The sequence below is a fragment of the Enhydra lutris genome, unplaced genomic scaffold (assembly GCF_002288905.1).
Source record: "Enhydra lutris kenyoni isolate GAN:26980312 unplaced genomic scaffold, ASM228890v2 scaffoldscaffold80, whole genome shotgun sequence".
In the NCBI taxonomy this organism is placed as follows: domain Eukaryota; kingdom Metazoa; phylum Chordata; class Mammalia; order Carnivora; family Mustelidae; genus Enhydra; species Enhydra lutris.
In genome coordinates, this window is record NW_019154164.1 from 5,533,495 (window position 1) to 5,561,446 (window position 27,952).

General features: G+C 42.2%; 1 protein-coding gene across 1 annotated transcript in view; it reads left to right on the forward strand.

Moving 5' to 3' along the window:
* LOC111160977 (guanylate cyclase 2F, retinal) overlaps positions 1 to 27,952 on the forward strand; it is an 87,905-nt gene that overhangs the window by 54,640 nt on the left and 5,313 nt on the right. Inside the window, 12 exon segments of the mRNA XM_022524394.1 lie at positions 1,366 to 1,542; positions 3,769 to 3,893; positions 3,895 to 3,923; positions 8,976 to 8,987; positions 8,990 to 9,100; positions 9,306 to 9,353; positions 12,529 to 12,677; positions 15,187 to 15,350; positions 16,315 to 16,526; positions 20,194 to 20,367; positions 24,092 to 24,190; positions 27,105 to 27,199. Of these exon segments, the coding sequence (XP_022380102.1) occupies positions 1,366 to 1,542; positions 3,769 to 3,893; positions 3,895 to 3,923; positions 8,976 to 8,987; positions 8,990 to 9,100; positions 9,306 to 9,353; positions 12,529 to 12,677; positions 15,187 to 15,350; positions 16,315 to 16,526; positions 20,194 to 20,367; positions 24,092 to 24,190; positions 27,105 to 27,199 (1,395 nt within the window).

The following is a 27,952-nucleotide window of genomic DNA, read 5'->3' on the forward strand; positions in this document are numbered from 1 at the left end:
GCATCGGGCTCTCTGCTCCTCAGGGAGCCTGCCTCCACCTCTCTCTCTGCCTGCCTCTCTGCCTACTTGTGATCTCTGTCAAATAAATAAATAAAATCTTTAAAAAAAAAAAAGAAGATTTGGCGCTTTCAGTCCCACACCCCTGACTACTGGGGAGGGGAGAGGGACTGAAGGTTGACTCCGTGGCTGACCAATGATTTAATCAATCACCTCTATGTAATGAGGCCTTCATAAAAACTTCAAAGGAGAGAGTTTGGAGAGCTTCTAGGCTGGTGAACACATAGAGATTTGGGGAGAGTGGCACACGTTTAGAGAGGTCATGGAAGCTCCACACCTTTCCCCCATATCTTGTCCTACGCATCTCTTCCATCTAACTGTTCCTGAATTATATCCTTTTATAATAAACTGGTAATCTAGTAAGTAAATATTTCTATGAATTTTGTGAGCCACTCTAGCAAATTAATCAAACCCAAGGTGAGGGTCATTAGAACCTTCAGTCTATAACTGGTTTGTAAAAGCCCAGGAGACTTGGACTTGTGACTGGTGTCTGAAGTGTGTATGGGGGAGCAGTCTTGTAGGACTGAACCCTTAACCTGTGGAATCTGATGCTATCTCCAGGTAGATAGTGTTAGAATTGAGTTGAATTATAGGACATCCAGCTGGTGTAGGAGAATTGCTTGCTTGTGTGGGGAACCCCTTCCCCCACACAGTGGAATTGGTGAGTAGAACTTTTATCGCCATACCAAAGTAGCACAAACATAGGCTTAAAACAACACCCATTTATTATCTCACTGTTCTGTAGATCAGAAGTCTAAGTGGGATCAGCTGGGTGTTCCACTTAGTGTCACATAAGGATAAAGTCAAGGTGTCAGTCACTCTGGGCTCTTATTTGGAGTCTCTGGGGGGAAGTCACTTCTAGGGTCAGTCAGGTTATCAGCAGAATTTAGTTTTGTACAGCTGTAGGACTGAAGACCTCATTTCCTTGCTGGCTGTTATCTGAGAGCTGTTTCCAGCTACTAGAGGCTGCCCACAGTCCTTGGCTTCTAGCCTCCTTCCTCCAGCTTCAAAGCCAACAATGGAGTGTTGAGTCCTTACACTTTGAATCTCTCTGACTTCTTCTCCTCCCTCCTCTTCTGATTTGAAGAGCTCATATAATCAGATTAAGCCTATCTGAATTATCTCCCTTTTGCCATAAAACATAATAATCACAGGACTAACATTAGAGATTGGAGATCATGGGGACCAAAATTCAGCTTTTCACAGTAAGCAGTCATAGGAAGGATGAAGAGAAGGGTATGTGCCCTAAACTTTGGTCCCCAATTGTGATAGGACAGTTGTGACTTTCCTCTCTCCCTCTATTTCCAGATGAAGGACCTGCATCATGAAAATATTAACCCTTTATTGGGCTTCTTCTATGATTCAGGGATATTTGCCATTGTGACAGAATTCTGTTCCAGAAGGAGCCTAGAAGACATATTGACAAATCAGGATGTAAAACTTGACTGGCTATTTAAATCATCACTTCTGCTGGATCTTTTCAAGGTTAATAAAAAGACTGAGGAAATCTTGGATTTTCCCTGTAGCTTAGAATTTAAAAGTTTTGGGGTATTTAATTTTCCTTGGATCATTGTGATGATCTCATTTTTCCAAGTTCCTTCCTAGGGTCTGCCCCCTAGCCCTTCTCATAGTCCCTTTGCCCATATCTGTTATAAGGTACTGATATAGAAGGGACTTACTTGCCCCACTCTTTTCTCCCAGTTTGAGGGCCAGATTTGTCCTTACTTTCTGTTGCCATTGAGCACTCTTCCCCTTAAGCAACCTTTCCTTCCATTCCATTTCTCTGCTTTCTGGATGTGGAAAAGTGTTCATTCCCAGATCTTTTGACGCTGCTTAGCCTCATCTCCTGGTTTTCACCTTCTAAAAGGTGGTTCAGTCTAGAACTAAGGGATAAGTCTTTGCACATCATAGGTATAACTATGGAACTCAGCATGACCAGAAAGCCAGAAGACCATAGGCTCTATCAGGAAGAACTTCCATTCTCTGAGGCAAGGACTACTGAGAGTCAGAGGGGTTCATGGATGGGTCTATGGATGGGCTTTGGTGGAGTCCATGAACTCCTGGGAATAATATGCAAATTGTGTCCATGTGCATCTTTATGGGGTTGAACTGGTTAATCAATGACTTGCTGAGCTTCTTGCATATTGACCACAGTCTTAACCTTTATACTAACCCTTTTCAAGGTAGCTTTATAGACATTATCTCATTCCAATTCTCCATAAAATAAGTACGATTAGCCTCCTTTTACAGAGGCTCAGAGAAGCTAAATGAGGTACATTTTGTTTTATAGTGTCTGCCATACATAGTAAGTGCTCAATAAATATTTATTAGCCAACTATTAAGTGGCAGAGCTGATAATAGAATCCAAATCTCCTGATTTCAATTCTAGTACTCTTTCCACTCATCCTATCAACAAGGTCCCATGACTTAAGGGAGAAGGCTCTAAATGACAGTCCTCTCAGGACCATGATGAATGAAACCCAAGCATTAGACAATCCCCAGGGGAAATCTCACCCTCTGCAGATTAGGCTTGGGAGTACTGGCAACTTCAGAATTTCTGAGGGCACAAGATGTAAAGCATACAAATACAGAGGGGTGTCAGGCCACAAAATAGAGCCAGATACTTAAAAGGGCTCAGCGTAAACAGTTCTGAGATGATTGCACTAGAACATGAATTGTATTTATATGTGAATGAGTAAACCCATCTGAAAAGAGTCCCTGTAGATCACATTTGAATGTTATATAAAGCAAGCTGCAGAGATCAGCAGTATTCAGCTTTCCTCTTTTTAATTACCTATTTTTAATTACAAAAGTAATGTATTAAATTAAATTTAAAAATCAAATAATATAAATATATACAGGAAAAATATTAATATTTACTCAACCCTCTTTCACATCCTCCCCCACAGTTAACCATTGCTAACAATTTGGTGATTAACACAGCAATTAATTTCATGTATATTTACATACATTATAGATTTTGTTTTTTAAAATACATATTGTTACGTAGTTTTGCACCTTTTCATTTTTCACTTACTTTATGGCTTAGCCATGACTCCCTGTTAGTACATACAGATCTATTTTATTATTTTTAACTGCTGCAGAATATTGCATAGTTCATATGCAACATAATTTGGACAGTCCCTTCTTGACAGATACTTATTGTATTTTAATTATATAATATTGTAAAGCATAGTTGCCTTGAGCATTCTTGTGTATGTCTCCTTGTGCAGATGTACAAGCATTTCTTTAGAGAAGAAGCACAATCCCTAGGTCACAGGGTATGAATGCTTTCAATTTTGATATCTACTGCCAAACTGTCCACCAAAAAGGATGTACCAATTTCCATTTCTTCCAACAGTGAATGAAAGTTGAACTAGATCTTTTGGGGATAAAATCAGAATCTTCCAGTTCTTGGAAATTACATATGTATGGATCCATCCTATGTTTGAAATGTTAATAAATCTCCCAATAGCATACCATTCTCTAGACATACAAGATATGATTCTTCATCAAAAGCATGAAATCTTAGAGCTGGAAAGGACCCGGAAATATTTCTTGTTGTTACAGTTTTGCTTTGCCTGCATATAAGAAAAAAAGGGGCTGAATTCTGGCCCATAATAGCTCATGCCATTAACAAGCTCAGAAATTGGCCTTAAAAGCACAAAATAGTTAAAGAAGTTACTAAATAAATCCTGTTTGTATCTGCAGGGCATTAAGTACTTACACCACGGAGAGTTTGCTCATGGGAGGTTGAAATCTCAGAACTGTGTGGTAGATGGGTGTTTTGTACTAAAAGTGACAGATTATGGCTTTAATGATATCTTGGAAACTCTAAGTCTCCCAAGAGGAACCTTCTGCGGAAGGTAAGCAATGTATTATTATACTCTTCTGACGCACTCAAGGTAACTCCAAAATTCAAATGAGAGTATGCACTGAATTAAAGCCTCGGGCTGATTCAACTCCCCACTTTTGTTGAAAATTCAGCCTCATTTCCAAGCCAAAGGAGTTGAATGAAGTCTGCAGGCTGTAATCTCAGCACAGCCTAGCCTTCAGAACAAAGCCAGTGCAATAATGTTGAGTTCCCGCTGTGGCAGGATTAGGTTGTATTGTTTGAGACCCCAGGAGTCTCTGGAGGAACTTGCTGAGCGATAGGCACACAGTAGGTGCTCAATAAATACTTGTCAGATTGAATGGAAGGTAATTTGGTAGCTGGACCCCCACAAAGCACATTCTGGAATGGGATGTCACTAGAGCCTACCCTTACTGTCTCTGTCAAAGAGAAAGAAGTGAGGAGGAGGAGGGGGATCCCAGCAAGTAAATACTCAATGGGTTGCCTGGGATGGCTTCAGACAGAACTGTGGCCTTCTACTTAGATAAGTAGGCATGCCCATAATGCGCATTTGGTATTTTCTGTCTTACATTTAGCGCCCTAGTGGCTGCACCAAACAATGCCTGTAGAGGTCATAACAGATCAAAGAAGTGGGAGAAATCTGCGATGAGGAATTGGGAATGGGTGAGTGAGAAATAGGAAGGAATGAGCTGACGGAAAAGAGGAAGTAAGAAAAAGAAAGAGTAAGGAGAGAGAATGAGTAGAATTAAATACATAGAGGAAGTTTGGGCATTAAAATTTTTAACTAGCATTGCAAGGGTGAAGGAGAGAGGGACATAAAAACAGAAACAGGCAACCCAAAAAAAGAGACAGAGGGACAGATGAAAATTACAACGTATATTTTTTAAAAGAATCTTTGGCAGTGTTAGTTTTAAAACTGCTGATGTAAGAGAAACAAACACTGAAAGATACAGAGAGACATATGGGTAGATGCAGACAAGAGAGCCCAGTTATCAGGGGTGGTATCTTTGTGCTTTATAAAACTTGTCGAATATTGAACGTTAGGGAGGCATCTAGTCCAACGCTTTCATTTTACAGATGAGATAAAGTGAGGCTCACGATTTGCCCCAGTCCTACAGCTACTTAGCAGCAGTTCCAGGAATTTGATTCAGGTCTTTTGAAGACTGGCCCCTACATGCAGCTAAATTACAACTTCTGTGGACCTGTGCTTGCTGCCAACTTAGTCTTATGGTTATTGTTTGGCTAATTCCAATTTGAAAGTTTGGAGTAGTTGCCTGGTATTAATGCTAGGATGTCGGGGACAGTAGCTGCGGATCAGCAAGTACTTAGCTTCCTGTCAAGATGAGTCATCTCTAAAAGCTAAAACACAATGCCCATCTTCCCAGAGTTCCACTTAATTCACAGGCTGGCAACTTGCAAACTTAAGAAACTCTGGTCTTAGAGTGGGGAAAGGATGGGTGTGTGTGTGTGTGTGTGTGTGTGTGTGTGTGTGTGTGTACCCTGTCTCTTGCTCTGTCTCTCCTTCTTACTGTGTCATTTCACTCTCCAAATTGCAATGGCAGTCTGGATGCTCAATCCATTCTTCACACACAGCAGCCAGAGTGAATTTTCTCAACTGCAAATCTGATCATGCTAGAGCTGTGCCAAAATTCACGGAATGGATTCCCATTGCTCTTAGGATAAAGTTCAAATTTCCTTACATGGCTTATGAGCCCTGTGTGGTTTGGGCCTTGTGGACCTCTCCTGCTTAATCACTCCCCCTCCGTCTCTGGGCTCTAGCAGTGCTGAACTCCTGCCAGTTGTTTACTTACCCCAGGCTCTCTCTTACTCTCAGACCTTTACACGTGCTTTGCCCATCCCTTGGGACACTCTTCCTTTCCCACTCTGTTATAAACTCCTCTGAGTCTGGCTAGATTCTACTCCTTCTTCAGAGCTAAACTTAATACCACTGATTCAATAAGAGACTTTCCATGACCCTCTATGCTCAGCAAAGTTTCCCTCTTTATGATCCTTAGGGCTTTGAACTTCGTTGTAATTCCATACTTTGTTGGTATTACATGTTTAATTAGCTGTCTTCTCTCCCAACTCAACTTACAAGCTCTGCAAAGGCAAGAAACAGGCTTGCCTCCCTCAGTGCCTTTCACCATACCTGGCAGAATAAATGTTTGGTGACTCGGCAGATGGATGTACTAAAATGAAATAAGGAAACTTGCTGCTTCCTCCTTAGATGACAGGGCTAATAAAATCTTATAATTGGGGGACTCTTGCAAATCATCTGACTCAATGTCCATTTTACAGATGGGGAAGCAGAAGTTCTGTAAGGTGAGCCACTTAGTGACCAAGCTAAGATTTTGAACTTTTGTCTCTTGACTTTGAGTTTTCTGTTCTTTTGCACTTCACCACACTGGCTCTCCACAGTTGATTTTTATCACCACGGCAAGGCTCAGAGTCGGTAGTGGCATCAGCGGTAATTTTTCTAGTTTCCCTGAGAGTTCAAGTCTAATGGTAGGTAGTGGATCATACTTGAGAGTGGAGATGGGGAAATGGGGGTGGGTCCTAAGTGTATTCATTACTGTCCACTTTCAATTACATAAGTATGGTGCAAATAAAGTCTCATTTTGGCCATTAACAACATACATGTAAGTGCTCTTTGAAAATACTGTTTGGTAATGATTGTATTTAATCACCCAGCTTTTTACTGGAGAGTTTTGTCTTCTTTTCCCTTTTTATGCTTTTAAATGTGTAGGAGAGAGGATAGCAGAAGAAACAGCTGCATTTTTCTTGCTCTGAGATAACCCTCCTGCCCTCCCTCCAAACCATATCAGGAAGGTATTCCAGAAATCCCACAATCAGAAATGCATTCCTTTGACCAAAGTAACTTTCAGTCTCTTTGGGTCTTCTTTGCAAATATTAAGTCCTACTAGGCAAGAAGGCAAAAAGGCAAAACCACTCCAGTGAGTATATCAGACACTTCCATGGGGGCAGGAGAGTGTGTGGGGGGGGTGGTGTGTGACAAAGACTGGGGATACCTGGAGGACAAAGAGAGAAGATGAGTGTACATGATTGGGGGTGAGGCTAGAAATCCCTGGTCTACCATTTTGATCAGGATTGGCTCAACTTTGGAATTTCCAAGGTGAATTTTCTTTCCTGGGTTTCACTAACACACCAGAATAATCTCTGACCTTTCCATCCTCCTTCCTGCTTCACAGGAGCTTGTCCCCTGGGCTCCCTTCCCAATACCTAAGTTAACAAGATGAAAAGTTAACTAGCACTTTCCTCCCACCACCCCGGCCCTCAGCAGACACTGTTTTCCAGCCTTCCTTTCTGGACTTCGACCCCTTGTTTACTCCAAAACTTTCCCCTCCAAGGACCACATTGAGTCCATCCCCAGCCCTGTCACTAACTTCTTCATTATAGCCTTCCTGTATATCTTGATCCCTGTTCTCCTGCTGCCACCCCCACCCCTATTCAGGCCCCTTTCACCTCGCCTCTGGCTCCTACTGTAATGACTTCCGAGCTGGTCTCCCTGACTTCAGCCTCTCTCCTTCAATCCAGCTTGTGCAGGTTGCCAGATTAATCTTCCGAACACAGCTTTCATCAAATCTCTCTCCAGCTCCCGAACCCCTACTGCCTTTTGTATTCATTCCAAATGCCTTCATTTGGCTCTCAGGGCCTCTCACCTTCTGCCCTCATTCTTCTAGGCACCGTCCCTCCCCCACTTCATCAACCCCATTTCTCATTTCTCATTATTCCTTAACAGAGCCCTTCTCTTCAGCCAAGCTAATCTGCTTACCACCACCCCCATCTGCAATTTGCTCCTTTCTACTTCTTGTTCTTTTGCACGCACTGTTCTTTCTCCCTGCAAAGCCCTTACCCTCTCAGCTCTAGGAAACTGCATCCTTGACTTTTTTAAAAAGCTCCTTTAAGATCTAACTTTTTCAGGAAGCTTTCCTGGATTAATATGATCAGCTCAGTTTTCTCTCTCTCCTTTTTTTTTTTTAGTTTGAGCCTCATGGAATTTGTCAATATCAACCATTTTTACCCACAGAAATGGCAATTTTGTATGATTCCATGTAAAATTTTGACTACTGCATTTATATTACAAATGTGTTTTATGTATTTATTTATTTATTTATTTCAAAGAAAGAAGGGGAGAGAGAGAGAGAGAGAGAGAGAGACATGAGTGGGGAAAAGGGCAGAGGGAGAGGGAGAGAATCTCAAACAGACTTCTTGCGGAGCATGGAGTCTGACAGTGGTAGAGGGTGGGAAGCTCTATCTCATGACCCTGAGATTACAACCTGAGCTGAAACCAAGAATCAGATGCTCAACTGACTGAGCCAACCAGGTGTCCCAGTGTGTATTTCTTTATACATTAACTTAAGTAGACCTGCCACATATTGCAGTTAGGGGATCACATGTCTATGCTGCCCATTACTCTGTGAACCGTGTAAGGGCAGAGGCAAGGTCTAATTCAACTCTGGCACCATTCCTGCACCTAGCGTAGTATCCAGTACGTAGTATACCCTCAATAAATATTTGTAGAACTGACTTGAAGGAATTGTTGCATCTTTTTGCTCTTGGAGGTGTAGAGGAGGCCTGGAGATCCTCAAATCCTCTTAAAGAAGACCTGGAGAAAGCAACTTGTGAATCCCTAAGCCCCAGCACAATCAAATTACCAGACACATATAGATCTCAACAGCAAATCCATGGCAACCAGAGTGGCTGTGTACTTGCCTTTCTCTGGAAGCCTGCCAATTGCTACTTGCAGGCTCAAGAGAACAAGAAAGCAAGTGCCAGATAGTTTTTCTACTTCAAGCTTTTCTGCCCTGCTCCACACCTCCGCTGTGTCTGCATGGTTCTGGAGTGGGGAGAGTAGTATGCTTTCTCTATGCACAATTTCTTAGATTCATAGATTTGGACCCCAGGGTTGGGGGGACTAGCATGCCAGTCAGTCTAATAAAAATATAAAGCAGTCAATGAAACAGCACCATTGGAACCCTTGAGGGCATTGCAAAGGCTGTCAGTTAATCCTCCCTGCATTCTTAAAACAATGCTTTCATTTCAGAGTTGCTATGGACAGCCCTGAACTGTTGAGAACCCCAAAGGGCAGCATGTTAGGTTCTTTTGCAGGAGATGTCTATAGCTTTGCCATCATCATGCAAGAAGTGCTGGGGACGCCTGGGTGGCTCAGTTGGTTAAGCAGCTGCCTTCGGCTCAGGTCATGATCCCAGCGTCCTGGGATCGAGTCCCACATCGGGCTCCTTGCTCATCAGGGAGCCTGCTTCTCCCTCTGCCTCTGCCTGCCATTCTGTCTGCCTGTGCTTGCTCTCTCTCCCTCTCTCTCTCTGACAAATAAATAAATAAAATCTTTAAAAAAAAAAAAAAAAAAAAGAAGTGCTGGTCCGGGGCACCCCATTCTGCATGATGGATCTGCCTGTCAAAGGTAAGCAGGAGGTGAGAAAAGGCCACCAAGAGCCTGCCATGACCCAGATCATCAGCCTAACCCAGGCTGTTGTAATTTGCCAGAAGAGCGAACACAGTTATGTGTTTGTGCTAACTGCCTGCTAGCCTGCAAATAGCATGTTAGGAGCAGGTGGGACTAGAGCCAAACAGATTTAGGCATTTGGAAGAAGTTTCCCAACTCAGGAAGCTGGTCCTTTCCAAACTGTGATGTAAGCCAAGTACTTACAGGACCTATGTTGGACCCCCCTCTTTTTAAGCAACCTCCTCTCCTTTGAGACAGTCCCTGCCAGGTATTTCAGTACCCCTCATGATGCTCCTGGATGGCATGGTCATTTCATACTTTCCCTGTGACATGCCAAAGGCTTTCATCCTCATCTTTCATCAAAATGATTGCCTGGCGGGCACAATCCATGAAGGAATGGTAAAATCAGTAGGCAAAAGTTCGAGGGGAAACAGGATATTTGCATATTCTGAGTGTATGAACCCACTAGATACTTAGTAGTTACAAGTGGAAAAATAATAAGTTTACTATCAGAGAATGATGATCTTTTTTTTTTAAGATTTTATTTATTTATTTGACTGAGAGAGATCACAAGTAGGCAGAGAGGCAGGCAGAGAAAGACGGGGAAGCAGGCTCCCTGCTGAGCAGAGAGCCCAATGCAAGGCTTGATCCCAGGATCCTGGGATCATGACCTGAGCCTAAGGCAGAGGCTTAACCCACTGAGCTACCCAGGCACCCTCAGAGGATGATGATCTTGCAGATACCACCTTATCCAAGTGATCAAGGCTCACTGACATCATGTACCCCCTGACATGATGCACTGAAAAGGGCACAATGTCACCTTTGTGGAATTTTTGGAAAAAATGCATAACAGTCTACCCAGGAGAAAACATCAGACACACCCCAAATGAGAGACATTCTGCAAAATAATTAGCCAATTCTCATCAAAATGTCAAAGTCATGAAAGGCAGGGACAGAATAAGGAGCCATCATGGGTTGAAGGAGACAGAGACATGATAATTAAATGCAATATGGGATCCTGAATTGGATTGTGGGACAGAAAAAGATACTGGGAATAAAACTGATGAAATTAAAATAAGGACCAGAATAGTAATATAATAGTAATAGTAATGTACCAATATTAATTTCCTTTGTACTATGGTTATATAAGTTAATAACATTAGAGGAAGCTGAATGAAGAGTAGGTAATTATTATACTAGTTCTATAACTTTTCTGGAAGTCTAAATTTATTTCAAAATAAAAAAATTAAAAAATGCAAACAAACAAACAAAAAAAAACAAAGAAACCCAAATACTTAGCTATCTTTTGCCTCACTCGGAGTCCCATATCACTCCACTACTCAAAACTTCCTGTTTCCCATCACTTATCAAACGAAGCCCAGATTCCTCACAGGACATACAAGGCTCTTTGCAGTCTGGCCTCTAGCCACCTCTCTGAGCTTATCTCCTGTCACTCCCTACACTCCAGCTAAACCACGTGACTAAAAGTACCATGGTCTTACCTCTGTGCCTTCAAGAGAGCTGTTCAGAGTCCCTGGAATGCCCTTGCCTTCTCCCTACTTTGCCTCATCCAGTTTTTGTCACCTCCTCTGGAAAGCCTTCTCTGACCTCTTCAGTGCAGGCCATGTGTCCCCTGTGTGCTTACCTGTGTGGAATGTCTGCTAGAACACTTATATTCTTTGTCCTTATTTAGCTCCTCCATTGGACTATAAGTTCCTCAAGGGCATGAATTATACTGGGCCTTAGTAGAGAGATAACCCATTCAACTCTATGGTGCTCTGGTAAAAAGATAAGGACTCCATTTACCAGAGAGTGGATGAGGGCAGTCACATTCCAAGGGATTGGCTCACGTGGAATCTATTATACTGCAGTGGGCACTGCAATGGAGAAAACTGTACTGCAATGGAGAAAACATTACTAGTATAGGCCAACCTGGGTTAAAGGAGCAGAAGTGTGATGTCACAAATTGCGGAGAAGTCAGAGGCAACAACCTCCTATTCTTTCATGGAGGCAAGGGGATGCCTACTGTATGGTATAAAGCAGCACTGTTGGAGTGTTACAGCCAATGTAGGAGTGGGAAGGGCACACTGGTGGGGCAAGCAAGGTTTGGTGCCTGTTGGAGTTGGGGCTTTGGGGAGGGGGTTAGGGATAAGAAATGAGCTGAAGTGATAGGGCATAGATTTTACCCTGTGTGTTATGAGAAGTCATTAAAGGATTTTAAACAAGAAAATGACATGGCCAAATTCATGTTTTAAGAATGCTTGCAGAAGGCTAGCCTGGAAGCAGAGAGAACAGTTTGAGGTCCGGTGTGGATTGCTGAAGACATTGAAGGTTAACTATTTTCTCCTACTTCCTGGGAATTTTCTCTCTATTAGTCTGCCTGATCTGGACTTCTCAGTCACTAATGGCTTTTGGATTTGAATAGGGAGTTTTGGAACTCCTGGTTGAAGTCTGAGGTATTTGGAAGTGGGACAATGTAGTAGATTGAGACTGCCTGGAGTCAAATTCAAATTCTGTCACTTGCTAGCCATGTGACTTTCTCTGTTCGTCATTTTAACCTTCTGTAAAATAAAAATAAGGATTCCTACATCATCTGTTTGTAGTGAGAATCTAATGGAAGAATGTGTTCGAAGTCATTAGTCCATAGTCTGATACATAGTACATGTTCCACTGAAAGTGGAGTTAAAGGACAAGCAGTTAGGAGGATCTAGATGAGGTCTTGAACTATTTATTGGAGTTCTTAATCCTCTTTCCTACGGGCCAGGCAGGACTCACAGCATGGATCTGGGCTGGGTCTGGGCCTTCAGGGAGGGCTAGGTGGGTCTACTGTGGGGACTGGAAAGTTTACATGATTTGGGGGTGGGTGAAGGGAGACAGATCATTGGGGGTATAGTGTTAAAATTGACATCAGATAGGCCACATTTAAAACCTAAAACCTAAAACCTAAAATTGACCAATACTTCCTTTGCTCAGAGACAATTTATATTCAAGCCACTTAAGGAGAAAGCAAAGGTGATGGCCTGTGATTTTTTTTCCCGACAAACCTCTTTCTTTGCTAAAACTCAATGATCTTTGTCAAATCTTGGCACTCTTTCTATGATTTATAAAACTTTCTCTTCTTACTTCTGGACAGAAATCATAGACAGAGTTAAGAAGCCTCTTCCTGTATACAGACCCATGGTTCCTCCTGAGTGTGCCCCTCCAGAATGTCTCCAGCTGATGAAGCAGTGCTGGGCTGAAGCTTCAGAACAGCAACCAACTTTTGATGAAATATTTAATCAGGTAAGGACTCTGTGAATCTCAGCACTGCCCAGAAGGCATCCTAAAGCCAGCCTACCCCAAACGAACTCCTTGAGTTTTCATCATATTGTAAAAGGAAACTCCTGCAAGAGAGAGAAAAAAAAAATCACTCCTCTTGGGGAGGAAGCATTGGGGTGGCTACTTGGAGGCCTTTGATACTGGAGCACCCCTAGCACATCCTCCAAGTGTGCAATGGTTGATTTGAATGTGCTTCTGTATATGAACCTCTATTCTGGACCATTCACAATCTGACCTAACTAACCTTTCAGAAATAGAATTGAACCACTGGGCACTTGCAAGGCAATGGCATTGAGACTGTTAAAAGATGGGTATCATATTTGATTTCAGCTTGGCACAAGTTCTTGTAGGGCTATGTTTGCTATGGAGATGCCAGAAAACTTTGCTGAGTATACCACTGAAGTAACACCAGGTGGTTTTGAGGAGCGAGGAAAGACATAGGGTCTTTGAAAGGAGGCTCATGACAGAAAAATGTGCAAATGGGGAGTACAAAAGCAGGAGATTTTTTTAAGTTCCTAGGGAACTACTTGAGGCAATACATTGCACAAAAACGGTAAACTTTCTCCTTAAGATACTGAATTTCTTTCTTTTTTTTTTAAGATTTTATTATTTATTTGACAGAGAGAGAGATCAAGTGGGCAGAGAGGCAGGCAGAGAGAGAGAGGGGGAAGCAGACTCCCCACCAAGCGGAGAGCCGGATGTGGGCTTGATCCCAGGACCCTGGGATCATGACCTGAGCTGAAGGTAGCGGATTTAACCCACTGAGCCACCCAGGCGCCCCAAGATACTGAATTTCTAAAGAGTCTGATTCTTTTCCTAGAGTTGGGGATAGAAAGGGGGAAATGAGGAAAGGACAGAGAAAGCTCTGCCAAGGGTACCTAGGGTGCAGTTCTTATATTGGAACATGCAGCTTAGGTCTTTGTTGAAACTACAGGATAATGAAACTGAGGGTACTCTCTGTGAATGCTGTGTCAGCTCTGGTGGAGAGGCTTTCGAGCCTGGCTGGAGTACAGCACTGAGATGCTTTCTGAGTGGCAGGTATCTGAGGCGGAAAAAAGAAAGAGGTGGATTGAAAGCCTTAGGGGCCCTGTGTATGAAGTCATCCATGTCCCCAGCTAACAATGTTTCCATTAGACTGACTGGGTCTCTTGAGGACACTCAAACAGGTATTCAATAGTATGGAAAAGGCAAAAGACCATGAAGGTCACATTTCTGAGAACCTACCATGAGGCAAGAGAAAAAGCATTTGTCCTTGTGTTGATACTAGAGATGTTATTTCAGAAGACAGAAGAGAAGCTGGTGATAGATGGAAGGAGTGTACATCATACAGCCTTCAAATGGACATTGGGGGGGCTGCCTTCACTGAAATGCTTTGGTGGAAGTTTAGATTGTCTGAAAGACCAGGATAGCCTGACAACTCCCTGCAGCTAATAAAACTTAAATGGGCTGAGAAGGAGAGGGAGGTTCCCAGGGTCAGGCAATAGGGGAGCCTTAAACATCTGAGCAGACTACTGAGATTACCTGCAGGACCTTGGTAGACCTGTAGATGTGGATCAGGCTCAGAAGGAAACTCCTGGTATCAGCCTTGGGGGATTGAGTGCTAAGGAGACCATGTGTGGCCCAGCTGCGTAAGAAGGTTCATTGGGACAGATTTCTGGATGTCTGCTCAGCAAAACTACCACCAGTCTTTTATTGTTGTAAACACAGCCTTGTGCATGCTGAACACATCAGCAAGGAGGGATTACCCCCTCGTGATTCCAATGCTATGCCAAGCTCCCTGTTTCTGTAGATGGACAGGGCTCAGGAGGGCACATTAAAAAACTGTGGCATGCAGCCACCACCCTGTGGCATCAGGGCATAGAATGGGCCAAGACCAGTTGAATTTCTACATGACTCTGATGGACATGAAGGGCAGGTGCTAAAGCACATCATTATTCCTGGACCTCCGTGGCAAGATGGTAAGAAATAGGGAGTAGATCTTACCATATAGATCTTGGGTCATATTTAAGAGGTCAAGGAACCATCCACTATCCAAAAACTGGTAACACAGTGACATTAGAAGTCAGGATGACTTAATAGGTTGATTAACCAGAAGGGTAAAACAGTACTCCCTGCCCTCTCTCTCCTCATCCCACTCACAAATGGCCTAGGCTCAAGACAAGATCCTGTTGCCTTTGAAGTGGCTACTACCATGTGACAGCATCTGAGAGCTGGAGAATCCTTCCCAGAACACCTTTGCTCAGACTTCAAAGAGCCAGAAGTGTGGGAGAAGAGCTATTCAGGGAAAAAGAACCTTGTGAATCGGACAGGGTAACAGTGAGGTTGAGTGGTGACTTTTTCCATTTATACCTCAGTTTACTTCTTGTGCCCTGGCATTTTAGAGGAAGGAATTTGTGATAAGGGGTCCTACTCCATCATCTCTGAGTTTGGAGAATAAAAATTCCCCTGGGTCCTTTTTCTGTTTTACTTTCAGTTTAAAACTTTGAATAAAGGGAAAAAGACCAATATCATTGACTCCATGCTTCGGATTTTGGAGCAATATTCTAGCAACTTGGAAGATTTGATCAGGGAACAGACTGAAGAGCTGGAAATTGAAAAACAGAAAACGGAAAAACTTCTAACACAGATGCTACCACTGTATGTGTGAACACCTGAGGAGTGTGAATCCTTGTAACAGTGTGTTCTATTAGAAATTGAAAGAAAAAATTACCCATAACTAACTGCTCCTTCCCCCTATCCTGAACCCTCTCTACTTCCAGTAGGTTTGAGCCACACCTTCAAATCAAAGATGAATTGGAAACCAAGGGAGTAGAGCACACCTTCCTAATTTCCCACTGCCTGTGGAGCATGCTGGTCATTTAAGTTTTTGGTGTTTCTGTTTTTCTATGTGTAACTTCATGACTTTGCCTAGAAGCTGACCAATTAAAAAGAGTCAGTTCTTTGAGGTCCTAGAGGAGAGTAGCAGAGTTGTTTTTCTAGGTGTTCCTTCCTTGTTCAAAGCCTTACCTTTTGATACTGTTTCCAAAATTTCCAAGACACCTGATCATATTGTAACATGATTGTTTAGGAGATAATTGGAGAAATTGGACTCATGTTAAGCAACCACCTGGGATCATTCCCTGAGTGAAGGGACAGCTGAGGAAAAGCTCCACAAGGGGCACCTGGGTGGCTCAGTGGGTTGAGCCTCTGCCTTCGGCTCAGGTCATGATCCTGGGGTCCTGGGATCAAGCCCTGGATTGAGCCCTGGATCAGGCTCTGCTCAGCAGGGAGCCTGCTTCCCCCTCTTTCTCTGCCTGACTCTCTGCCTACTTGTGATCTCTCTCTCTGTCAAGTAAATAAATAAAATCTTTAAAGAAAAAAAAAAGCTCCACAAAAACACAGACCAAGGCTGTCTGTTCGGTGCTGTGTTCCAGCATCTGGCACAGTACCTGGCACGTCATAAGCACTCAAAATATATTTATAGACTAAATTAAAGAATTAATGTTTTCATCCAGATGACATCTTCTTCCTACTCATTTACTTGGCAGTGATTTTTGGAGAAATTGTGTTTTAGCAGATGTGTGTGTGGCATGCCGGGAGGCCTGTGTCCTCTGAGGAATAGCTGTCTCTGCTTTTGATCAGTTGCCAAATCCCTCAAAAAGGGCTACATGGTTGAACCTGAGGGCTTTGACTTGATCACCTTGTACTTCAGTGACGTTGTGGGCTTCACCACCATCTCAGCCATGAGTGAGCCTATTGAGGTGGTAGATCTTCTCAATGACCTGTACACACTCTTTGATGCTGTCATAGGCAGTCATGATGTCTACAAGGTAAGTAACTGAGCAGAGAAGTATATTCTAGAGAGAAATTTTTATATGAGTCTCGCAATCCCAAAATTAAAAGGTGGAATTTTACTGAATGCTGTTATGTAGGAAGTAAAGTTTATTTATGTATTTATGTGTTTATTTATTTATTTTAGTTTCAAATGTAGAGTTCAGTGATTCATCAGTTGCATATAATACCCAGTGCTTACCACATCACGTGCCCTCCTTAATGCCCAACACCCATTTACTCCCTCCCCCCAACCTACCTCCCCTCCAGCAACCCTCAGTTTCTTTCCTATAGTCAAGAGTCACTCACGGTTTGTCTCCAACGCTGATTAAGGACGTAAAATTTAAATAGTATAGCACTTCCATTGGTATCTTATTGGAAATGAAGGCCAGGCAGAATGCATACAATCTCACACTTTATAAAATAACAGTATGAACTGAGCAAGAGATTGCCAGGCAGATTTCTCTTGAGCTGTTTTCTAGAACTGAGACTAGGAAGAGGTTGGAGCCAAAAAGGTTATTGTACTTCAGTGGCTAAGTAACCACAGTGTAGGTAGTATCATGCTAGATATGATACAAGGGCGATAGAAGAAGCATTGGTGCTTTGCCCATAGCTGGTGACTGCTACAGAGTTCATCTTGGTAAAACTCATGTAGATCTAATACATGCTGTTAAAATTTGGTTTGTTCCCCTAAGTACCGTTTTTATACAGGAGGGAACTCTGGCATCACATAGGTCAAAGGGATTGCTATAGGGTAACCATGAGCCTATCTTGTGGTCTGAGGTCTAGGGAAGTCATTAAGTGTGAGGTTGCAATCTACTGCTCCCACATCCCCCCCCACCCCTCTAGCTGTCAATTTCCACTCCTCCTATCCAAGGTTGCTGAAGATGAGCAGAGAATAGATGACTACATTCACTCCTTTGGTTGCCATGCTTCCCTACCTTTGATTTTTATATGTTGTCTTATCTCTAGGCAGAAAATGACTAAAAATCTTATAGCTGTGCAAGGCCATTTCTACATTGCCTGAAACATGGATACTTGTCTTATTGATGGAAAAACATGCCCCAGGCATCCCAAACTTTAGACAGCTCCTCTGTCCCAGAAACCAAGGTAGAGCTGGGGAATGAGTACCTCCATTCATTGGATCCTTCACAGTAGTCTGAAATGTTCCAACTCTCAAATCACACACAGGGCAGTGTGTTTATCTCAGATTAGACGGGGCCCTTTCAGGTCAGGTAGAGAGCCTCAGGGCTAGGCCAAGCCATCTAAATAGGGCTCAGAAATAGATACCATACCTGTCAATCAGCCGGAGCTGCAAACTTATCAAGAAGCACACATGGAAGCCACAGTGGAGGAAAAATCCATAGAACCAGACTACCTGTCTTAGCTTGTTGAACTCAAGCAGCCTGAAGAGGAAAACAAATCACCGAAAGCTAATTCATTTGAAACTAAAATCAAAGATGATTCAGGGGCGCCTGGGTGGCTCAGTGGGTTAAGCCTCTGCCTTTGGCTCAGGTCATGATCTCAGGGTCCTGGGATCGAGGCCCGCATCGGGCTCTCTGCTCAGCGGGGAGCCTGCTTTCTCCTCTCTCTCTATGCCTGCCTCTATGCCTACTTGTGATCTCTCTCTCTCTGTTTCAAATAAATAAATAAAATCTTTAAAAAAAAAAACATGGGCAGTAACACAGCCACTGGTTTAATCAATGCAGCTGATACTCTTCAGACAATTGTCTGAAGTCTTAGGGATGAGGCCATGAGATATTTTGGTATTTCATGGCTGCAGTAAGGAGTTCATGGGCTGTTTCCAGGGTAGAGTGGGGCTCTCCAAATCCAAAAATGAAATCTAATTTTTCAGTCCTGTTTATTAAAAGCAACAGGGCAAAGGAAATAAAATTGAACCAGCAGTGAGTCACCAAACCCGTTTGTGTTTTCATTTTCTTTACCTGTAAAATTGAAATCACCTCCCCAGCACTTGATAATCTGAAATGGAAGTGAGAAGGTTACTGCAAAATTACAAAGCTGGTGATTTGTTTTCAGTTTCTGTTCTCCTGCCACCACCCATCTCAACCAGCCCCTTTTTCTATACCTCCCCTGCCCTTTCTGTGTCCTCCTGCTGGCTCATGCCCGCCCCCCCACAGTCCCCCACAACAGTCTTTCACCAAGGCTAGGCACTGCCCATGCTCCCCGCCCTTCTATTCTCCTCATCCATGTGTGTGGGGACTCCTGAGTGACTGACTCATTTAGGGGAAGAGTCAACCACTATTCTTTGACAATGGCCAGCAAGTAAGTGAGTCTCTCCCTCCCATATAACATTTGGATTGTACCTGTTCCCTTCCTCTGTGCAGACTGGCATACTTATTTGAGGACAGGGATCCCTTTCTCCAATTGTACGAGGAAAGGGAGGCCCTGGATGGAAGCATGGTGAGGTACAAAGTCTCGTGTATTCAAAGCATCATTGTTACTGGCTATATAGAAAGTCAAGATGAGAGGCCTATTGCTGATTACTGAACTTTCTCTGGAGCTGAGTCATAGCCAACATCCCATGACTTATGTTAAGACATATTAGTTTGATGGTAATGATGATTATGGTAGCTTGCACTTATCCACCAGGCAGGTTTTAAGTGCTTTGGCATATGTTAAGTTATTTAGTCCTTAGAAAACTCCATAAGGCAGATACTCTTATTATCCCTGTTTTGCAAATAAGGATACTAAAGCACAGAGAAGTTAAGTGACTTGGCAAGGCCACACAGTTTGTAAATGGTACATCTGGGATTCTGACCAAGGCAGTGTGACATCAGAGTTTCGTGGTCTTAACTATTGCACTTTTGAGTGCAGTTCTCTAGAAGAACATGGATTTTAATTGGATCCAAACTTGTCCTAGCAGAGTCAGACTGGCATATTTCATGGAAGTCCTTCCAGTAGACTTATCTTTTGGATTTACTTGAAAAGCTTCTACTTACTAGTCACCTAAAAGAGTGAGCACACTTCTTTTGGGAAGATGAGGAATACAGATTTGCCTTTCCTTACAGGTGTCCAGCTTAAAGCAGCTGAGGGCGGGTTCTTCTGTCTTTTGACAAGTGGCACTAGGAGAGGAGGGGGTAGCTGGTGGAAAAAAGACTCAATTCTCACACTCAAGGGACTACAAAACTAACTTCATCATATTAACAATGCAAAGCAGAAGGAACAGTCTCTTCTACCTCCTTCCTTTCCCTTTTTCTATACTTGTCTTAAGGCTGCTAGCTCATTTACCTGAAATCTTCTAGAGAAATACTTGCTAGAGGAATATTATATGCACCTTCTCCTAGGGTACTCTTCCATGGGTACCCATGGATATTCCTACAAATCTCCTCTTTTCCTTCCCCCAGGAATTACTTGGGGCCTGATAGTTCTCTAGGGCCAGTCAAGAAACTGCAAAGTTGCTTATTTCAGAATCTATGGGTGTGGGACCTAGACATCAATTTTTTTTTCATAAAGCTCCTTAAATGATTCTAATATGCAGCCAGACCTTGAATCTCTGACAGTCTCTCACCATCTTCCTCACTTTACAAGAAATAAGCCTTCCTCATCTCTTTCTCTTTCTCTCTCTCTCTCTCTCTCTCTCTCTCTCTCACACACACACACACACACACACACAATTTTTCTGCTCATTCTATTTCCCCTGATTCCCAAGTATTGACCATTGGAGATGCTTACATGGTGGCCTCAGGCCTCCCAAAGAGGAATGGCAATCGGCATGCAGTTGAGATTGCAAACATGTCCCTAGATATCCTGAGCTCCATGGGGACCTTTAAGATGAGACACATGCCAGAGGTGCCAGTCCAGATTCGAATAGGCCTGCATTCAGGTAACAACAGCCAGCTACAGGAAGAAAAGACATTCCCATGCACCTCAAGAGAAGATTAGAAAAGGTCGGAGAGGGTGGTGCTCCCCTGATTACTGGCAGTTGGATTATCCAGGTGTCTAATGGTGCCTAATTTCTTTATGCCTACCCAAGTTTTACTCTCTTCCCAACACCTGTACTACACCATTGGGCAGAAGTCCTTGTTCTAGGTACCAATCCCTTTCAATCTACCTTTCTTGTTAGAGCCAACATTTCCTATGTGCCTCAGGGGAAGACTAGAAAAAGGGTAGAGTGCCCCTGATAACTTTATGCCTAAAACTTCCCTCAACTGGCTTTTATGATATGCTCTTCACTCTCTGAATGCTTTTTCTCCTTTCATTCACTGGCTGTCTTGGAAACTCCTGCTCTCTAACTGTAGCTGCTACCCGATTTTTTGTAAAGCTCTGAGTTGTGGTCTAATTGCTCTCCTCACATCTTGATTTTTGTTTCTCAACCCACTCCAACCTGGCTTTCATTTTCTACCATTGTCTGATCATCTCTTCTGTCTCTGTCTATCCCTTAAATATTGATGCCCAAGGTTCTGTCTTTCATCCACTTTTTTTCCTCCCCTTACATACTTTTCTTTCATTCATATCTATGGTTTAAGTACAACTTGTATGCTGATGACTTCCAGCCCTATTTCTTTTTTTTTTTTAAGATTTTATTTATTTATTTGACAGAAACAGTGAAAGAGCATAAGCAGGGGGAGCAGCAGAGGGAGAAGGAGAAGAAAGCTCCCCAATGAGCAGGAAGACTGATGCGGGACTCTATCCCAGGACCCTGAGATCAAGACCTGAGCTGAAGGCAGTTACTTAACCAACTGAGCCACCCAAACTTCTCTCCATCCCCACTTCTGTATATGTTTTCTCCCTTAAGCTTCAGCCTTCTATATCAAACTTGCTGCTGAAATTTCCACCTGAATGTTCTACATGGACCTCAGACTCAATCCCCAAAACAGAATTATTTTCTTCCCACATAAGCTTCCTCTTCTTCCTGTGTTAATTCTCTATTTCAATTGGTGGTACAACTATTCACCTAGTTACTCCAGTTAGTTTTGGGGGTCATCATCCTTGATTCCTCCCTCACCCTTACACCATTCAAACATTTACCAAGTCTTGAGCATTTTACCTTTTAAATATTTCTTGAATCTGTCTTGTCTATACTTGACTTTCATAACTCAAGTCTAGGCCACCAGCATCTTTTGCCTGGATCACTGCAATAACATCTCCTTGCTTCCACTCTTGCTTCTTTCTATCCATCCTTCTCATAGTCATCAGCATAATCTGTGTTTACTTGTTTCTCCTTCCATTAGATCATAAGCTTCTTAAAATTTTTTTTTGGGGAAAGGTGCCTGGATGGCTCAGTTCGTTGAGCATCCAACTCTTGGTTTTGTTTAAGTCATGATCTCAGGGTCGCAGGATAGAGCCCCACATCAGCACTGAGAATCAAGTAGATTCTCAGCAGAGAATCTACTTGAGATTGTCTCTCCCTCTCCTCCTGCCCCTCCCCCCTTGTTTACTCATGTGTGAGTGCTCGCTCTCTCTAAAATAAATAAATAAAATCTTTTTTAAAAAGTTAAAAAAATTTTTAAGTAGGCTTCATGTCAAATGTGGGGCTTGAACTCATGACCCTGAGATCAAGAGTCACATGCTTTACCAACTGAGCCGGCCAGGTACCCCTAGTCTATAAGCTTCTTGATGGCAGGAACCATATCTTACTCATGTTTGCATCCTGAATGCTTATGTTCAGCATTTTTCTTTTAAAGAAAAGACTTCATCTCTCCTTTGTGCTTCAGTTCCACATCTTCAACCTTCTTCAGCACATCTTTTCTTAGATGATTCACCATTATTTTGAATTCAACATATCTAAAAGTTCAAGTCATCTTTTTCCATGAATTATAAGCCCATGCCAATTTCCTCATGGTTGTCAGAGAGCCAATAAGTCTGTTGGTTCTCCTTTCATGATGTCTCTGTTTCATCTCCCCTTTCTGCCCACCCACTCCCTATCATCTCCTCCTTCCCAGTGCTCACGACCTTGTGCTTGCATTACAACAACAGTTACCTAACAGGTTTCCCTGATTTTACTTTCTTCCCGTTCAATGCATTCTATACACTGATCTAAGAAGAAAAAAGGAAAAATAATTTTTGTCATGTAATTCCCTGTTCAAAATTCTCTAGTGGTTCAAGGTCTTCCATCTGGTACAGCCCAATATCCAATCTTGTCTCCAGTTTTTCCTGAGCCCCTGAACTAGGCAGACTGCTTTCTCTGAGAGCTTCCCAAAATTTCATGGTCAATTCAAACCACAAATATTTGATTCTTGTCCCTTTTCTCCTACTCAAATCTTACCCACCCATCACGATTCAAATTAAATTCCATCTTCTCCACTGGACCTTTCTTGACTGAACTGGATCCTATTTAGCAGCCCCCCCCCCCATTTATCTTATTTCAACCATACATTGTTTTGGGTTGTTGCTTACTTGCTTCCTGTTTAGTAGTCTTTTCTCTTTAATTAGACTATAAACTCCTACAGAACTGAGATCAAGTATGTTACATTTTTTTTATTCCCGTTGGTGCCTAGCTCTGTGTCCAATGAATGCATATGAATGGGAAGAAATGAATTAAAATGAAAAACATAAGTTTTGTAGTTCTTATTTATTTTTATTCTTATAAAGGAAGAACTTCTTGAAGCAAAAACACTTAATTACTTTCTCTAACCCAGGAAATAGCAAAAAGATAATGATGAACAATTTCAAATAGAAAGGGAGCAGAGGCCAGAAAAATAAGGGTGGAGAATTTTTAAAATACTTCTTTTTTAAATTTTTTAAGATTTTTAAAAATTTATTTGAGAGACAGAGATCACAAGTAGGCAGAGAGGCAAGCAGAGAGAGGAGGAAGCAGGCATCCTTCTGAGCAGAGAGCCGGATGTGGGGCTCGATGCGGGGCTCGATGCGGGGCTCGATCCCAGGATTCTGGGATCATGACCTGAGCCTAAGGCAGAGGCTTTAACCCACTGAGCCACCCAGGCACCCCAAATTTTTAAAATACTTCTGAATTAGGTTTTCATTATGGTTGCTGAAGTTTTTTGCAAGTAATGTTCGCTGTCTGAACACCTAACAGCCATATTGAAATGTAAGAACAAAACACATTCTAAAGGCAAATATAATATATTCTTGGGTTATCTATATATGCTGCTTGTCCGTGCCCCTAACACAAATGATTGAAAGCCAATTCTACTTCTTTTCAGATTTTCCAATTGTCTTAGTAATAATTCTCCTGGGAAATAAATAACCCCATGAGATCCCTTCTTCTGACCCTAAGACATAAGAAAGGGTCACTTCTTTTTTATTGTAACAAACATGCTTGGATCCTGAGTCCCTTCCTAGGCCTTTCTGGTTTGGCTTTTATGCTCATTTGTCCCTGTTGACAGATATAAGTATCTTGGGTATAACTGTGACTTGGAACAAGAGTGTAAATCAGAAGGGTAGTCATGCCTGCATCATTATCAACTTGTTTTCTTGTAGGGCAAAGAGTTTATTACTCACTGTAGGGCTTCCTTCAGATTCCTAGAGCTATTTGGTGGCAACTTTGTTCTTTTATGCAGCTACATTCCTTCCCCTTGGCAGTGTTCCTCTGTTAGCATTGGATATATACCTGTTGACTGTAATCCCAACTGACTGCTATTTTACAGGGCCAGTTGTTGCTGGAGTGGTGGGGCTCACCATGCCCAGATACTGCCTGTTCAGAGACACTTTGAACACAGCTTCTCGGAGGGAATCAACAGGGTTACGTGAGTACCTGTGATGGGATGGGATGGTAACCTCCTACTGATGGAAAAGTGATTATTTTTCTAGAGAGGGAAGGAGAACAAGACACTTAATATTTTAATGTTTTTTAAAGAAATGAAAGATAATTTAAGATTAAGATTTTACACACAAATTTCTTGGTCTCTAATGATAAGCCAGTAGGGGGTGATATTGGATTAAATATGTATCCTTCTTGTTCTAGCTATGAAGCTGTAGCTAAGCGACACTGAAACAGTCAATTTGATCAAAACAACTTAAAATGTCCTTTGGGAATAGAAAAAAAAAATTGGCCAGCATGGTGGGTTCGGGGAAGTCTTGTTGAAAAAAGAAAAAGTAAGGGACTGGCATATTTAGTTTTTCAACTAATTTGTGGAGACACAACCAGAATCAGCTGCTTCCCACCTGACTGCTGTTTACTGCTCTAGTCCTCTTTCTGCACTAGTTAGGATCCTAGGAGTTCTGGTTTTATCAAATAGCCCTCTTGAATTTAGCTGGCAATAATCCTTCAACCGAAGGAGCTTGGAAATCTGAAATAATTAACTCCAATTAGCCTGTATATAAAATCTTTAGTTTTTATCAAAACAAGCATGGTGTCAAAGATACCATTTCTTTCCTTCCTTCTTTGAGAATAAAACTGTACAAATCTTCATGCCATCTGTCTGTTGCTGGCACCTCTTTTTTGGTTATTTACTGCCACTACAAGGCAATGTCAGAAACACAACAGGCCTTGCCCTTTATCAGGATTGAGCAAAGCAATTTGTTTATGCTAATATAGGAAAGCATAGAAAACAATAGTAGGTTCTATATACAGTTTTCATGGGTTTTCTACTTAAAAAACACTTAAGCTCTTAGCAGCCCTGGCTTTAGCAGCTACTAGGCAAGACAAGCTCTTCCCAAACTCCAGTAGTATACTCAGACTAGTCTCTGATATTATGGTGGCCTATATCACAGTGGGTGGTGCCCTGTCTGACCCCACTCTTCATCACTCATGTGCAAAAACAGGCTTGCACAATGGGTCCAGTCTTAGTCAATCTAGCCTGTGCGGCCATGATTAAGGAGGCAGCACAGAACTTAGAAGCTGTTGTCAGAATAAATTTTCTGACATCTGGGAAAGTCTTCGAACTCCATAGACATGGCAGAAGCTATGGAAGTAGTCATCCAGACACTGCTGCATGTGTATGACTTTGCTCTTGAAATGCAACCCAGGATGAAGTGAAATTGATCATGGAACCGCAATGCAGATTTGGCACAGCACTCTGGACTGATGTAAGCTTGTAGAAGATTGAAGTCATATTCTGGTCTGCACCAGGGAAACTCCACTCATTTCACATTGGAAATATAGAGCTGAAAGCAGAAATAGAATTTTCAGTTTTAGGTATCACCTTGTCTAGTGAGCAGCTACGAAGAAGAAAATGGAATGAATCATGCACAGCAGGTGTTTATTAAGCACTGACTATGCAAGGAAGGCATTGTGAAGGATACAAAGAAGCAAACACATGTGGTCTCAGGACTAAAGGGGCTGGTTAGTATGCTTTTCTGGAAACTAATGACTGTGACCAAAATAGGGCATTAAGCTCCACACCTTGAAGATTTGTAAAGAGATAGCCTCATGTTGGATATGAGACCAGGACATGTCAGAGGTCTACTAAAAATTAATTTCATCAGTATCACCATTATGCCCAGTTGAATTCACTAATTCTGGAAAGGAAGTAACTAGTGACCTAGTGCTGGACTGATTCTCCTTGCAAAACACCTGGGTGTTCATTGGAACGAGCTCTCTCTTTTGACCCGTGTGCTCCACACGAGTAGGATTATGACTGACAACCAGATGCTAGTGGAGTCGTATACACAGGGCTGACAAAGGGCACCTAGACGAGCATGCAGCTTTTAGGGACCCTTTTTGAACAGAGGTTTTGGGTGGCCATGACTTAGCAAAGGAAGACAAAAACAACAGTACTGAGCTGGGAAAAATGTTATTATGTTATTACGTGAAAGTTATTATGAGAACACATAGCAGAAATTTCTTGCAGTTCTTTCCAGCCGTGCCTTCCTACTTTGATTATTTTCAGCTTCTAAAAGAATTATTTTCTCAAGTGTGTGTGGGAACAAGTCTTGGACTCTTATTTAAGACTCAACTTGAACAGGTCTTACTTCATAAGATAACAGTTTTTGAGAAAGTCAAGGATTCTACCTGAGTTAATAATAACTGACTGCTCTTCACCAAAGAGTTACACTTAGTTGCTACATAAAATTTTTAGTCATAGTTTTCCATGTAACACTCTTATCCCGGGTTGGGCTCATTAGTTGGAAAATAATACATTTGTGTGTATATACATATAGATGCGTCTACCCACAGGAAATCTATAAATGTACAATTGTCACAGAATGTTGACCAAGGTCTTGGGACTTTTTAAAAAATTGATGTTCTATTTTAAGTGCAGCGATACTGTAACATGGTTGTATGGATGCGTATGTAAAAAGATACCCTGCTGTCTCTTAAGTAGGGTATGTAGACCTTGGAAGCTCTGCTTTAGCAGAGAAGAAGCTGCTGACACCTAACTTGCCTCTGAGGAGGTCACATTTCAGCTGAGAGCACAGTAGTGGTAGCTGGTTTCTCAATCACAACCTTAAAGTTAAATTAACACCTTTCCGTTGCATGGCCTTTCATCTGGGATAGCGTCTAGGAGGCTGATAGGTGCTATAGCTAACACCTTATTTGGGCCTGGTGAGGAAGGCCACCATTCCCCGTTCCTCCTCCTTTGAAATCCTAACTGAAGTTCTCTCTCAGGGACTTTTCTTAGGGTCTCGTTCATTTAGGAGTGGGGTCATCTATTACATTAATATTTTCTCATTGATTTTACCTGGAAGGATCCAGTCACATCTGTCTTTCTTTTACAGCTTACTTCATTCATGTCAGTCACAGCACCGTGACAATTCTTCGAGCTCTGAGTGAGGGCTACGAAGTAGAGCTTCGAGGAAGGACAGCGCTCAGGGTATAATATCCTTTTTTTTTGTTTGTTTAAATCAAACCACTTGAACACACCTGCTTCTAGAGAGGTCATGGTCTGCTGAAAGAGTTTACTTGGATGTCTGAGACTTAGAGCTATAATTTGGGCAGAATTTCCAGCCATATTTGCGGTTCCCAAGAGATTATTCCTTTTTGCTTCAGTTTTCTTCTCTTTAAAATATGGCCACAGTGAGGAGGAGTGTTACGACTCCTGGGTTTTTCAGACTATGAGCTGCATCTTTCTCTCTTAAAGGATAACCCAGAATTTGGGTTTTCAGTGAACTGCACTATTATTTTTATCTTCTAACAAAGTAAACTTTGTTTACTCTTTGGCTGAAATTCAGACATGTTCAATAAACTAAAGTATTAGTGAGTTTGGGTTTTCTATTTGCCTGCTCAGTGGCCACCTTTCTAATTTTTCATGCACGCAATTGACCCCCTCCCATTTACGGAGAGGCTTTATGTCTTCCCTGAAGGACCAGGAGGAATAAAGTCAGTTCCCGTGAAAGACAAACATTTTGAAGCATCTTTTCTCTCTGTTAGGACGATCCATTGATCTGGGATTCAGGATTAGAGTAATTTTACCTTTTCTTTCTTTCTTTTTTGCCATCTCCACTGGATTCTTTTCATCTTCCTCTAGGTAGCTCCAGAGCCCCTGGCTTCCCCATTTGTAAGAGGCTCTAGAGAGTCGATCATCTAACTTTTTCATTTTTAGACAAAGAACCAAAGCCCAGAGAGG